This window comes from Rhipicephalus sanguineus, chromosome 9 (assembly GCF_013339695.2).
Source record: "Rhipicephalus sanguineus isolate Rsan-2018 chromosome 9, BIME_Rsan_1.4, whole genome shotgun sequence".
In the NCBI taxonomy this organism is placed as follows: domain Eukaryota; kingdom Metazoa; phylum Arthropoda; class Arachnida; order Ixodida; family Ixodidae; genus Rhipicephalus; species Rhipicephalus sanguineus.
In genome coordinates, this window is record NC_051184.2 from 40,599,000 (window position 1) to 40,612,007 (window position 13,008).

General features: G+C 47.7%; 1 protein-coding gene across 1 annotated transcript in view; it reads right to left on the reverse strand.

Annotated features, from left to right (window-relative positions):
* Positions 1-5,853: 5,853 nt before the first annotated feature.
* Positions 5,854-13,008, reverse strand: part of LOC119405038 (QRFP-like peptide receptor) — a 109,251-nt gene continuing 102,096 nt past the window's right edge. Inside the window, exons 5-6 of the mRNA XM_037671799.1 lie at positions 10,300-10,411; positions 5,854-9,005 (exon numbers count right to left, since the gene is read on the reverse strand). Of these exons, the coding sequence (XP_037527727.1) occupies positions 8,667-9,005; positions 10,300-10,411 (451 nt within the window). The 3' untranslated portion in view covers positions 5,854-8,666. The remainder of the gene's footprint in view (positions 9,006-10,299; positions 10,412-13,008) is intronic.

Genomic DNA, 13,008 nt, shown 5'->3' on the forward strand with positions numbered 1-13,008 from the left:
TTGTGTGATTTAGACGCGCACCATGTGAATGATTCCGGATAGTGACACACTATTACCATGTCAGCAAAAGCAGGTACGTGTTTTGTGTCTGGTTGTAAAAGTGGGTACGAGTCTTGTCCGCCAAGGGTGTCGTCGTTTCGAGCTCCCAAGGATGCATTGAGACGGCAGCAGTGGGCCCGTAATATAAAACGGGGCGATAAGGAACTAACCAACGACTGCGTCGTTTGTGAACATCACTTCGAGGCAACATTTATATAGAGGACTTATCGTCATGTTATTTATGGTGAGGTGGTTGAACTTCCACGCGATCGGCCGCTGCTAGAAGAGGACGCCGTTCCTACAATCTTCCCGAACGCACCAAAAGACCTCACAAAGAAAACGCCGACCAGAAGGAAGGAAAGAAACCAGTGTGAACAAGGTGAGCCCATGACTAAAAAAAGGACTACTGTAAAACAGCAGGCGCCGGAAGAAAGTGAACAAGTAGTAGAAGCACAACATGCTGCAGAATCGGAGTTTACCGAAGCTGTACATACTGACACGATAGAAGTGGAGCAGCAGAACGCGGAATATATATGTGTGCCGCAACATCGAACTTCCTCACACAAGCTGGAACAAACTATCGTTTTTCACTGAACCAGGGGCCGTCACTTTCGGCCTTTGCGAGTTAAAGGATGCCGAGTTGGATCATGTATACTGCTGCCGAAATTCGTGAAGTTTGAACAGGCCGTTGAGCAAGTAGGAACAGTCAGTTGTTCCGTTTTTTCTTAGGGGCAAGCTGCACCTAAAACGCAATGTTTCCTCACCAGATGAGGCGCATTTGGCGCTGAACAGCGCACATTCTCTGGTTTTATGTGCTGGCTGGTAGCTGCGCAACGAAAGCTGCTGAACGTACAGAGGGAACTCGACATGATGAAGTCTGCCAATGAGCAAAATGGAGATGAGGCAATAAATGAATGCATTAAAAGTTGCCTCAGAAACAACAGGTGGCAATTATGGCATGCTTCAGTGCAGCTAAAAGAAAATCGAGATGTGGCATGCTGTATGAGAAGAATTGGATCCTAGAGTGTGTGCTTCGCATGAGGAGTCCGAAGCTCTATGAGCACTCGGAAGCAGAAAATTCTCGTCCTGCCAAGCCGAACTTGTCTACAGCGTTCTGTGCGCAATTTCAAGAGTGGCTTCGGATTTAATGACACTGTGTAGTGCGAAGACTGAAAACACCCCTCTTCGAAACGTTCAAGTTGCGCCCGAGCAGTTGGTATGGTTTCCGCGCGAACCGGAGCTTGTTTTTCTTTATTGATGAGTGCGGGGTGTAACTAGGGAACAGCAAGAATAAAATAACTTGAGGAGCACCTCGTATCCGCGATGAACGTCTAACACAAATTTACATAACACGGGCGACTGTCAACACCCTTCCGCCGTACGTATCGCATATCTCGCGCAGAGACTGGCAACTCAATAAAATTGCTCAAGTTGAAGTTTAGCGTGCAACAAATGCATGTCCGCATAACGAACAAATACGCAAAAAAGGCAAAAAAATATGTATACACACACACACATATATACTTAGCCCTCAGCCACGCTGTACCAACACCGCTGCACGCGCTCCCGACGCGCGCAGCGCCTCCTAGACCTGCCGCCATGTTTCATTGCGCGTATGTGCACCTTCTGGCCCCTGCCCGTCACACTGCCCCTTCTAGCCACCATAGTAACGCCTTCCTTTATCTCGAGTATTTTTGCTCCTCCGCTGATGTCCTTCGGTTTGACCAGGCTTGACGCATCGGTTGACCGCTTTACCTCCTCTCCCTCCTCCTCCTTCAACTATACTCCCCTCCCTCCTCACACACAGCGCTCCTTGCTCATGTCTGCAGCTTGTGGCAGTATCCACACGTGTTTTATCTCGGCACCATACCTAATGGTACACACTAAGCAAAAAGAAAAGAATATGTGCTACTCTGTTTCGAGAATTGCAAATTGCCACGTATTTGACTCACTTTCGAGAGACACGCTAACTCTCTTTTGGTTCCCACGACCCTCTGGCGAGAGTCTAATGACCGCCAAAGGGAGGTCAGATGCGTCTTTAAAGGGAATCATATATGCGGGAAGCCTTGTTTTTTTTCCCGTTAGACTGTATCGGACGATAAATAACCCTCCTCTTTCTGTCTCTTGCGCACTTACCTTACTATAGTCGTTTACAGCGTAAATATAAATGCTAACATAAAACGTAAATGCCCACAGCAATCACTGTCCCACCCAGAGAAAATTTGCATAGGTGATCTACCAATTACGTTTGTTCATTTCCGTGGCGTCAAGCACCGGTTGTGTATTTAAGGTAAATAATTTTCCCGTGCAGACACATGTTCGTGACACTGGTTTTCAGCGGAAAAACTTGAACTTCCTGGCAGATTTCAGCAAAGATTCTGACAACACTGCTCGTGGAAAGGTAATATTTGAAGTACATACGACGAATTTTAATGACGAATATGCGCAGTGTTTACATACGCAGCCAAAAAGTAGCGATGGTTAGAACGGAAACCACCTGGCGCGATGTTATTGCATAGATGAATGTCAGGCGCGCCGCACTGCTGGGCGCGGAGCTTCTACTTTTTCTTAAGCCCAAACCACACGTACGCGTTACAACGCGTCAGCGCGCAGCTACACGAAGCTGCGTGGCCTCCTCTTCAATAGGGAGAGGTCGTGGCGCCGAATCTACGCGCCACGCGCTGACGCCTAGTAAAACGTGCGTGTGGTTAGGGCTTTAGGTTGTAACCGACTATAGACACACCTCCCCCCCCCCTCAACGGTGCAACCATCGACAGCTGGGACGCACCCGCGACGTTAAACAGCCTTCTCTTTATAGGCGCACTGACGCGCGCACGTGTGGGGACTGCCGACGTAGGCTCGCACAACAAACGATATTGTGTCGATCCTTTTTTTCACGAACATGCCTGTTTTATTGCCGCGGGCTTTCCGAGCAGGAAGACGTGGGACCACGTCTCGGGCATTGCTGCTTTGCATCGACCGGCCCGCTATATCTCGGGACGCCGTGCCCTAAGCGACCCTAATGGGTTTTCCTAATTAACCCTCCGAACAAAAAGCTCCCTGTCCTCTTAGCCGTCCCTCTTTCTATCGTTCTGTCATGTTTGCAAACAATGACTGGACACCAACGCGGGGTGGCTTAGAGAAAGAGAGAAAGACAATGAAGGCAGTGCGGTTAACAAGACTGAGTTCACTTTGCTAACCTTCGCTTGTTGAGTAGAATCGGTAGGAGGAGGAGGGGGACGTTAATGGAGATAGAAAGACGCATTAGAATCATTGACGTCGCCCGGAATTCCCTTTTATTAAATTTATATGACAGGTTTGTACCGACGCGTTGCGTTGGCTCCTCTTCTTCTCTTGTCTAGGGGCCTGGAAATTAGTGTTGCATTTTGGCTGGGCGAGGGCTTGGGTGGGGGGGTGGCCAGGTGCGTGTGTGGCTTGAGGGGACAAATACCCCTTTTCCGTCGCCCTGCCGACGCCCATGATTAGTATATAGACGATTCACACGCACAGCACAGCGTAGCTACAGGGGAGAGGAAGGTTAAAGAATTAAATAAAGCTGATAAACGTTAGGGTTGACTTTCGTGAAATTCTCTTAACAGGTCGCATTAACTTAATGCGCTTGCGTACAAAGTTACTTTCATCACATTTATGTTTTGGTAAGTTGCTTAAGGGCTAGAATTATGCACTTTGACACAGGAAAACGGAATACTGTCTTGCCTGTTCAGGTGGTCCTGCAGAAGCGAATGAATGAATGAATGAATGAATGAATGAATGAATGAATGAATGAATGAATGAATGAATGAATGAATGAATGAATGAAAGCTTTGCGACACAGGCAGTTGTATGACTAGATTGCCACGCTGAATAAGACAGAGAATTGGACCCTGTTGGAGGCTTTATTCTGCGACCGTCATCGCTGACTCTGCAGACGTGGTTGCAAGTCCAATTCCGTACCACTTCCGGGTTGGCGCGTGACATACGAGGCAAACAGGGTTAACGGTGTGATCTACGGATTCTGGTGGCCACACAGACACAGCGCCGCGCGACAGTTGAAGCAGCTGTTTTTACGGGGACTGGAACACTTGGAAACACACGGAGCCACATCACTGATCACAAACAGTTTCTTATACCTTAGGTGCTCGAGTGAGTGTTTAAACGACGTTTGTAACCTGAAAGGGTGAACGGGCTTCAACGTGAAGCCTAACAACGTTAAAAAATGAGAAAGACAACAGCATAAGACTGCACATCTGCACAACCCTTCGCACGACTGCGCATTTGGGGAGGTTTGCAAGGGAGACATTCAAGGCTTACGTTTGATGTCGTGGCGAACGTCTAGTGAATCAAACTAAGCATTAAGGTGGCATTCCTCCTATCATTGTTGCCTTCTTGCTTCAATAAATTTGGATCGTTTGTATGAGTTATACGAACAAAGAGCCGTTCACACAAGCATCTGGGTAATTACTTTCACATTGAGTATGTTCAAAAGAGACGAACGCGCGTATTTAGCAGTGCACACGTCGCATACGTAAATACTATGTAATAGTTTGACTGCTGCTGGCCGCATAACACTTTATCGCAATATAGAATGTAATTCTTTTTATCAAGCACCGATTTTGCAATAACGTAATTTTGCAAAATGGGTTATCCCAATGGGCAATACTATTTTGTTCCAAACAGTATTTGAAAGCCTTAAGATAGCATCGCCCACCAAAGGTGTTTAATCGGCACAAAACCTGAACAATTAATTGTTTCTGAGTGCCTACGTCGCTTCGTTATGCAACGACATCGGTGTAAGTAACGGGAGGAATCGTGGCCTGCAGTTTGACAAGCGGTATCCAACGATTGAATTCCGAATGAATCACGTCTTTTCGTGTATGGTGATTTTAGATTCAAGAGGGATTTCAAACATGAAATGCATGTGCGAAATGAAGAGATTATTAAAGGTATCGGGGCACGTGGTTTTTAAGCGCCTATAGACATGGGTAATTGTGATGACACCCTTCAGTAAGTTGATGATGATTGCGACTTAAAGCGAAGAGCAAAACGATTTTTCTCGCATTAGTAAAGTAGTCTTCCACGATACCAAAAACACCACGCTTTCTGGGCGAAGACGTTTAATAAGCGAGAAAACGCGCAAAAAGAAAATACAGGTGGCGACGCCACCTTGGAATTCCCGCACCATTTGCCGTGACGTGACATATTTTTGACGGCGCCTGCTTGGGCCTACGTAGTTCCTAATCGGTTAAATCGAAGTACATTGCCCTCTGAGGGGGCCAGAGACTTGACATAACGAGTTTGTAGGAATTCCGTCGAACCAGTGGCGCCAGAATACGTTAAATGCTCTTTGAAGTCTTTTACGTCACGAATTACAAAGTTTGGCGCGAAATTTAAAAATGAAACTTTGAACTTGGTCTTCTCCTCTAATAATAAACCTATGGTGGTGAAATAAACTACACAAGAGTTCTACGAGCAACACTTTATCAATCTAAACCAATTCATTGTTTCTCTTTAGTGTCCCTTTAAGAATTGTCTTCCTAATTATTTCTCCAGTAGTCATGCAACGCGCAACTTGAAAGTTTAACCTGGCGGAAGAGCAGTCGGGTAGCTTTCCCAAAACTTGTGAGGTTATCAACGTTCTTAAAGTAGCAATCACAAGACAATAGAACAGGCCCTTAGCCAGGGAAGGGGGGCCTAGTGGCCCAGCCCCCCCCCCCCCAATTTTGGTGAAGTATGTGTTTTTACCAAAAATAAATAATAAAGTGGGTGTTTTTCTCAAAAAGTCAAGGTTTTAAGTAAGTGGACCCCCCCCCCCTTTCCCCCGAAAAAGATTACTGGCTACGGGCCTGCTACAGAATTCCGAGTTATGGATTGCTCTCTATTAACCTTGCTTACGCTTTTGCACGAAAGTGCATCAAACTTCAACTTTCCATTGACAGGCCTTTCCTGCACTGGCATTATTTGTCTTTCCTGCAATTAATTATATTTCGCGTTGTAGTGAGAAAGTTTGAAGACACTAGCTTCCTTTCCAGCAATGCTGTATCATTCTTGGCGGATACCTATAATGTGGTTATACCTTGAATTCGTGGTAAATCGGCTGTTCTCAATGACAACGTGGCTTGAATTTCCGAGTTACGCTTTCTGCAACAACGAAATCCGGCAAGATAGCGAGGATTATAAGTTTCACAAATGTACGTGCCACGTTCTGTGCTCACTACGTTGCCTTAGATGTCATCCTTGCACCCCTTGCATCGCATTCGAAAATGATTTATCACACCAGCTAAAGCACACTTGCCACAAGGGAGAGTGAAAACGTATGAAAGCTTCCCGTGGATGCCTTTGAAAGCATTGAAACAATGTACAGTCGCCGTCAAACGTTTAGGGGCCACTAGGTCTGAGAAAACTTTGAATTTTTCAACAATTTTTTATTGTATTTCGACCAATTGCACAATACGTATTGTTAGCGCGTTTTAAAACAGGCCGGAAATCTAAATTGAAGGCTACCTGGTGAAGTAGTGGGAGTATTCAGCTTTTTTTCTTATGTCGCGTGGTCTCAAAACTTTCGACTCTGACTGTGTGTTCACTGAACGTTGACCGTCATTTAAAGTTTGTGCGTTTGACGATACCGAAACACCGGATGAAAATAGGACGGAGTAAAAGCCGCGTTTGTCTGTGGACGCTCAACTAGGGGGAAGTACACAGCGAATCGTGTGGCTTGAGACCCACAACCAACGTAAGTCGACACAATACAGTTAGGACGTACCTGCACCCTGCCGGTGTCACGAATTTCACCTTGATTCTCGAACACAGCTTGTACCACTGTCTCTGGCTAACACCCATGAATGGTGCTGATTTGTCCCACGGCTTCGCCTTACGGCTAATAAAACTTATTGTACACGACAACTGGCTCTAAGTACAACCGTCTCGGTTGAATGCTGTACATTATTCCCGACCACGCGGTGCCACCAAACTATCTCACAGGAGGGCTTCACTGCGGGTAAAGTGTATTTTATGGATTTTTCGTACATCGGCAGCTGGACACAAATATTCGCAGAAACAAAACAGAGCTTGTCAACGCAGCATCGATGCTATGGTAAACCATGGGATCGGGTAACTTAAGCGTGAGGTGCTAGACATAGTGAAAGCTCAACCCCGTTTTTTACAATCGGAAGGGTGTTTGACTGTTAAAAATGGACGCATTCAGTTAATGGGTGTAGGGAAGAGGGGGAGGAGGACATATTATCGCCTTAGAGCTTCTATACATACATACACACAGGTCTGTTAGTTTACACCAATTTGTTGAGCAACTCCCTGAATAACACGCATCAGGTCTGTTTGAGCACAACATATACAAGAGTGACTGAATCGCGCTTTTTATAATCACTGTGGTAGCTTCAGAAAAATAAGAAGTCTCTACTGCCCCATTGGGTGCTTGTTACATCCTACTCTCATTAGGGTCATTCTGTCAAGAGCCTTGGTAACGTAGATTGCCTTCTCTCTAGGCAACGTCCAATCAGTAGAACACGGCAACGTGAGATTCACGAGGCCACGAGTACATCTTGTAGACAGTCAAGAGGCAGAAACGAACAGGGTTCTTTGAACGAAGGAATATAGCCCCCAATAAAACGAAACAGCCCTGCACGTCTCGACTTATGCACGCCATTTAGGCGCGATTGCAGTACACGAAGGTGTGTGAAGTCATTACACACAGTATCTATCACATTTTGACGAATGCTCCATCATCTCCTGTAGACGATCAATTCTTGACTATTTCACTTGTCGATCTCCATCTTCCCAAGATTCAGGTCTGTCGGGTGGTCACGTGCGGCCAATCTGCACACACAGGGTACAACGGTCACTTAGGGTTGTCCCGACAGTTAGGAGAAAAGCGGGTGCACCGATGTCACTGTGGCGTTTTGTTGTAAAGGTTCTTTTAAGGGGCGCAGGTATTTCAGTTAACTGCAACACGCAGACTGAAGAGCAAACCAGAGTCTGCCACACACGTGAACTAGGCAACCGTCGGATACTGTTTTTTCCGCATGAGATGTGAGCTGGCGAAAGAATCGGTGCCATAGACAAGATCGGGTGCGTGCACGATCGGGAGCGTGCTTTCCCAAGTGATCCTTAATCGTACATCTTCATGTTCAAAAGCTTCATAATGCCAGCTTTCTTTGCACAAAGAGCCACTGAGATCCGTTTATTGTTTGCGACGGCTTTTTGAATTGTGTCACTTGTGGCAGTAACACCTGCTTTCGGAGCATCGCCATTCTTGTAATGGTTCATGACTAGCTTTAGTATCAGAGACAGGATGGTATATCCTTCCCTCATACCTGGAAGAACGCCTGTGTCTCCGATTTGCGTGCTACGTCATGGTCATGGGATGGGTTACGTCATCTGGCGCTGCTCAGGAACTTACGGTGCTTTTCGCGTTTGTTTTACGCGCTGCAGCGGTCAGAATCCTTCCACTTCTCTGACTCACTTCCGGTTCTACATGGAGCTGTCCATGGGACTTCATTGGTCTCCACCATCGCTCGTTATCCATTCGTAGCGGACAGCGTGATGGTACCGGGCGCGGCTCCGCAGTTGCTGGTCCAGCGGATGCACCGGATGCCCGGCTGCGGAGGCTGGCGTCACGTGACGTACGTGGCGGAGCGCCCCATGCTGAGGCTAGTGGTCCGCGTGCGACTCAGGCGCAACGTCGTTCCGCGCTGCGGAGCGCCGCCCTGTCGCAGGCAGCTCATCAGGGCGTCCCGGAAGGAGACCCTGAAGGAACGCGACATGAAGCCGTACACGAGAGGGTTGACACAGCTGTTGAGGTAGGACAGCAGGTGGAAGCAGGTGCGCAGCGGCTTCAGGTAGGAGTAGTTGAGCGCCGAGACGCTGCCGAACGCCGTCAGCACGTTGAGAATCAAGATGGGGGCCCAGCAGAGCACGAACAGGGACACTACCAGGATCAGCATCTTGATCACCTGAGGAGGAGGAGGAGGACAGTAGAGCGACACTGCAAGTTAGCTAGCACGAAACACGATATGGTATGGTTTGGTATAGTATGGTATGGTATGGCAAAACTTTACTGAGTCGTGAGGCTCAGCCAAGGACTGATATGGGCCGCTCCCACTCTGGGACAGGTAGGCTAAGCCTAATTGCCACGTCGTGGGCACTCTGGACACATCACAAAAAACGATAACATGACTGAAATTTGGGCTAGTTGGTTGTACTTCATGACTGAACAGCAGCGCACCCACACACAGACAAAAAAAGAGACGGACCACAAGTACACAGCGCTGTGTATCTGTGGTCTTTCTCGTCTCTGCCTCAGTGTGACTGCGCTTTTGTCCTTCAATCATGAAGGACAAATGACGATGACGGAGGAAGGACACGAACGTGCAGGGCTAGTTCTGTATGGACGCATACTTTCACGAAAGGTCTTATGAATGATGAATGTGATAAAGATGTACTTTACGAATATTTCAATAACACACTGAGTAAGGCTGCGATGCAAAATGTTGGCACACGTGGCTTCAATGTCTGCCATCGCTACGTGGGCAAGTGACATCGCAGTTTCACTGTGCCTGTCACTTCGAACTTAATAAAACGTATATATATAGCTGAAGAAAGCGGATGTAGATTACTAGCATTTCACACGCACACAGGTTCATCAACTAAATAAGCCCAATTATTTCTCGTCGGAGTGCCGCTTAGTAGATAAGCAGACATGGTTCGTTGAAGTCTGCAAGCCGGTCGACAATTATCTTGTTTATCTTTCATTGCTTATGTCTCTTTAAACACACTCCTCCTACTTTGTTTAACTACAAGACGTAATAATCATGTTTGGTTTCTTTTAGTGAACTTCGAAGGAACCCGCACATTGAGCACCTCCTTCCAAGCTCTTGTTTTTATGAACTATTTAGGGGCAGCTGTACATCGCTGAGCGTTTTCTTCTGCGACTGCTACTATTTCGTAAAGCTCTATTTTGTGACGTAACTGCCGTTGTGGTGCCCTAGGATTTTCTCCGAATTCGCGGCGAGCCTCCTTCGAGACTCCAGCGCTCCTTCGTGAAAGCGAAGCACGACGTCCGCTGCACTTGTCATGGTGAAAATATGCACAGACTTTCAGTGCCTGCAGCAGGCTCGCTCATCGAGCATTCACAAAGAAGCCAGGATCGAACGCACACACAGACTGGTCACCCCTTTCTGATGTGACAAATTATGAGGCCATCATCATCATCATCATCATCATCAGTAGCCTACGTATACGGTATACCTGTTTGACGGTGTCTTCGTCAGCTCTTGACGGCTTGCCCAGAAGCCTCTTGTCGCCGTTGACGCTAAAGCCCTGCTTGCCTGGTACCTTCTCGAGCATCTCCGTGCAAGCACTGCGGGAAGCACAGAGACAAGCACGCTGTATACCAAGAGAATGCAATGGCTAACCAAGTAACAAAGGCACTGCGCGAGGCAGCTGCGAGCTTCTATATAGCTTCATGCTACGTAAAGCAATGTTCGCGGGAAGTGTTGAATATACCAAATACATCGCAAATAGGAGGATGAGGTACGCGTACCTCTACCAATCAATCAATCAATCAATCAATCAATCAATCAATCAATCAATCAATCAATCAATCAATCAATCAATCAATCAATCAATCAATTGCTCATAGCAAGATAGAATACAGTACATCTAATTGTGATGTCAAGGTGCGTCATAGACACGAGCTAGCGCGGTGCTCTCCGAAGATGAAGACGACGAGTGAGCGAGAAGCGCTTGCGCGTGGGGTTTCTCAGCCATCTTGTTTGGCTGCCACTTCACTTGTGTAAATATCCATTAAACCGTCCTCTCGCCTCCGTCACAATATATACAGCTGGGACTCCAAAACTCAACGTGATACCCCGCCACGGTGGTCTAGTGGTTATGGCGCTCGACTGCTGACCCGAAGGTCGCGGGATCGAATCCCGGCCGCGGCGGCTGCATTTTCGATGCAGGCGAAAATGTTTGAGGCCCGTGTACTTAGATTTAGGTGCACGTTAAAGAACCCCAGGTGGACAAAATTTCCGGAGCCCTCCACTACGGCGTCTCTCATAATCATATCGTGGTTTTGGGACGTTAAACCCCAGATATTATAAGAACTCAACGTGAGTTGTGGAAAGGGTCCCCCTATGACAGATAGCGTTATTTATATCTGTGTAAGAAGACATTATAGATACGTGCATACATTATAAAAAAATAAATAGAACGGCCGTTAGTGGTGCGTTCAATTTAAACCGACTTTTGGTTTCGTTGGATATGTCGTATCAAGCGTCTTGTGTAGTGACGCCGGGCGGAAAACATCTGTGCGAAATCAAGGGGGATATCATCTCTGTGTGTAACGACCGTAGAAGACGTAGGCCATCATTCGACCATCGATGATCGAGAGTGCTGCCGTTTTTTTTACCTGGAAATTCTGATGTGTTCATCACGTCGCTGCGCACGACAGGTACTGCTAGCTTCACCCGGCGGAATCACTCGAAATTGCTACTACGCGCGGTCTGCTACTCAGCATAATGGCGTCGCAAAAACCCACGTACGCCCAGATAGAGAGAGAGAGAGAATAATTTGCATAGTGTGCGCTCTGTACTACAGCACAGGGGCTTGATGATAAGAGCTATCTGGAAGATATATATATATATATATATATATATATATATATATATATATATATATATATATATATATATATATATATATATATATATTGTTAAGGTGTTTAATAGACAGCACTCAACGACAATGAGTAATGGCGACAGTCACGGCAAGGCACGAACTCCCTGCGCGAGCGGCGTTCTTTCTTCAAGCAACCAAAGAGGATGACCCACTAGAAGGCGCTGGAGAGGGTAACCCATTACCATGTCCCAAGGCTTCTCTACAATTACCCCGGGTACGAAAAGGGAGCCGTCCGGCGACCTAAGAGCTCGTCACTATGAGTGGGTCATAGTAAGCCTTGAGGCGCTCCACGTTGACAATGTCGCGCCCTCGACGGCGCATGTCCGAAGCTGGTTCGATGGGTTCGATCAAGTAGTTGACCGGGGATGTGCGCTCGACGACCCGGTATGGGCCTTCGTATTTCGGCAGCAGTTTTGAAGAAAGGCCACTTGCAGTGGTAGGGACCGAGAGCCATACGAGCGCTCCAGGAAGGAACGTGGGTTCAGAAGTGGTGGTGCCATCGCGAATGCTCTTCTGCAGCTCTTGTTCCTGCGTCGTAAATGTCTTGGCAAGCTCGCGACACTCTTCAGCGAGCCTGGCTGTGTCAGAAATAGGCGCACACTCAGATGAATCCGGCTTGTATGGAAGTATCGTGTCGATGGTGTGCGACGGGTGCCTTCCGTACAGTAAGAAGAACGGTGAAAAACCAGTAGTGCTCTGAGGGGCGGTGTTATAGGCGTAGGTGACGAAGGGCAGAATGGCATCCCAATTGGTGTGGTCGGCGGCGACGTACATTGACAGCATGTCGCCGAGCGTGCGGTTAAAGCGTTCGGTTAGGCCATTCGTCTGCGGGTGGTAAGCAGTAGTTTTGCGGTGAACAGCATGGCACTCTTTCAGAATGGCTTCCACGACTTCCGATAAGAAGACACGGCCTCGGTCGCTGAGAAGCTCTTGGGGTGGACCGTGTCGCAGTATGAATCGGTGTAGTAGGAAGGAGGCAACATCGCGCGCTGTAGCCGCTGGGAGGGCGGCGGTTTCGGCGTATCGCGTTAGATGGTCAACAGCGACGATGGCCCAGCGGTTACCAGCCGAACTCAGAGGAAGTGGTCCATACAAATCGATGCCCACGCGCCCGAACGGACGGTTAGGGCAAGGTAATGGTTGTAGACCTGCTGGCGACACGTGCGTTGCAAGTTTTCGGCGTTGGCAATCGAGGCAGGAGCGAACGAACTTCTGCACGTAGCGGTACATCCCACGCCAGAAGTATCGTTGTCGAATGCGGTGGTGAGTTTTGGA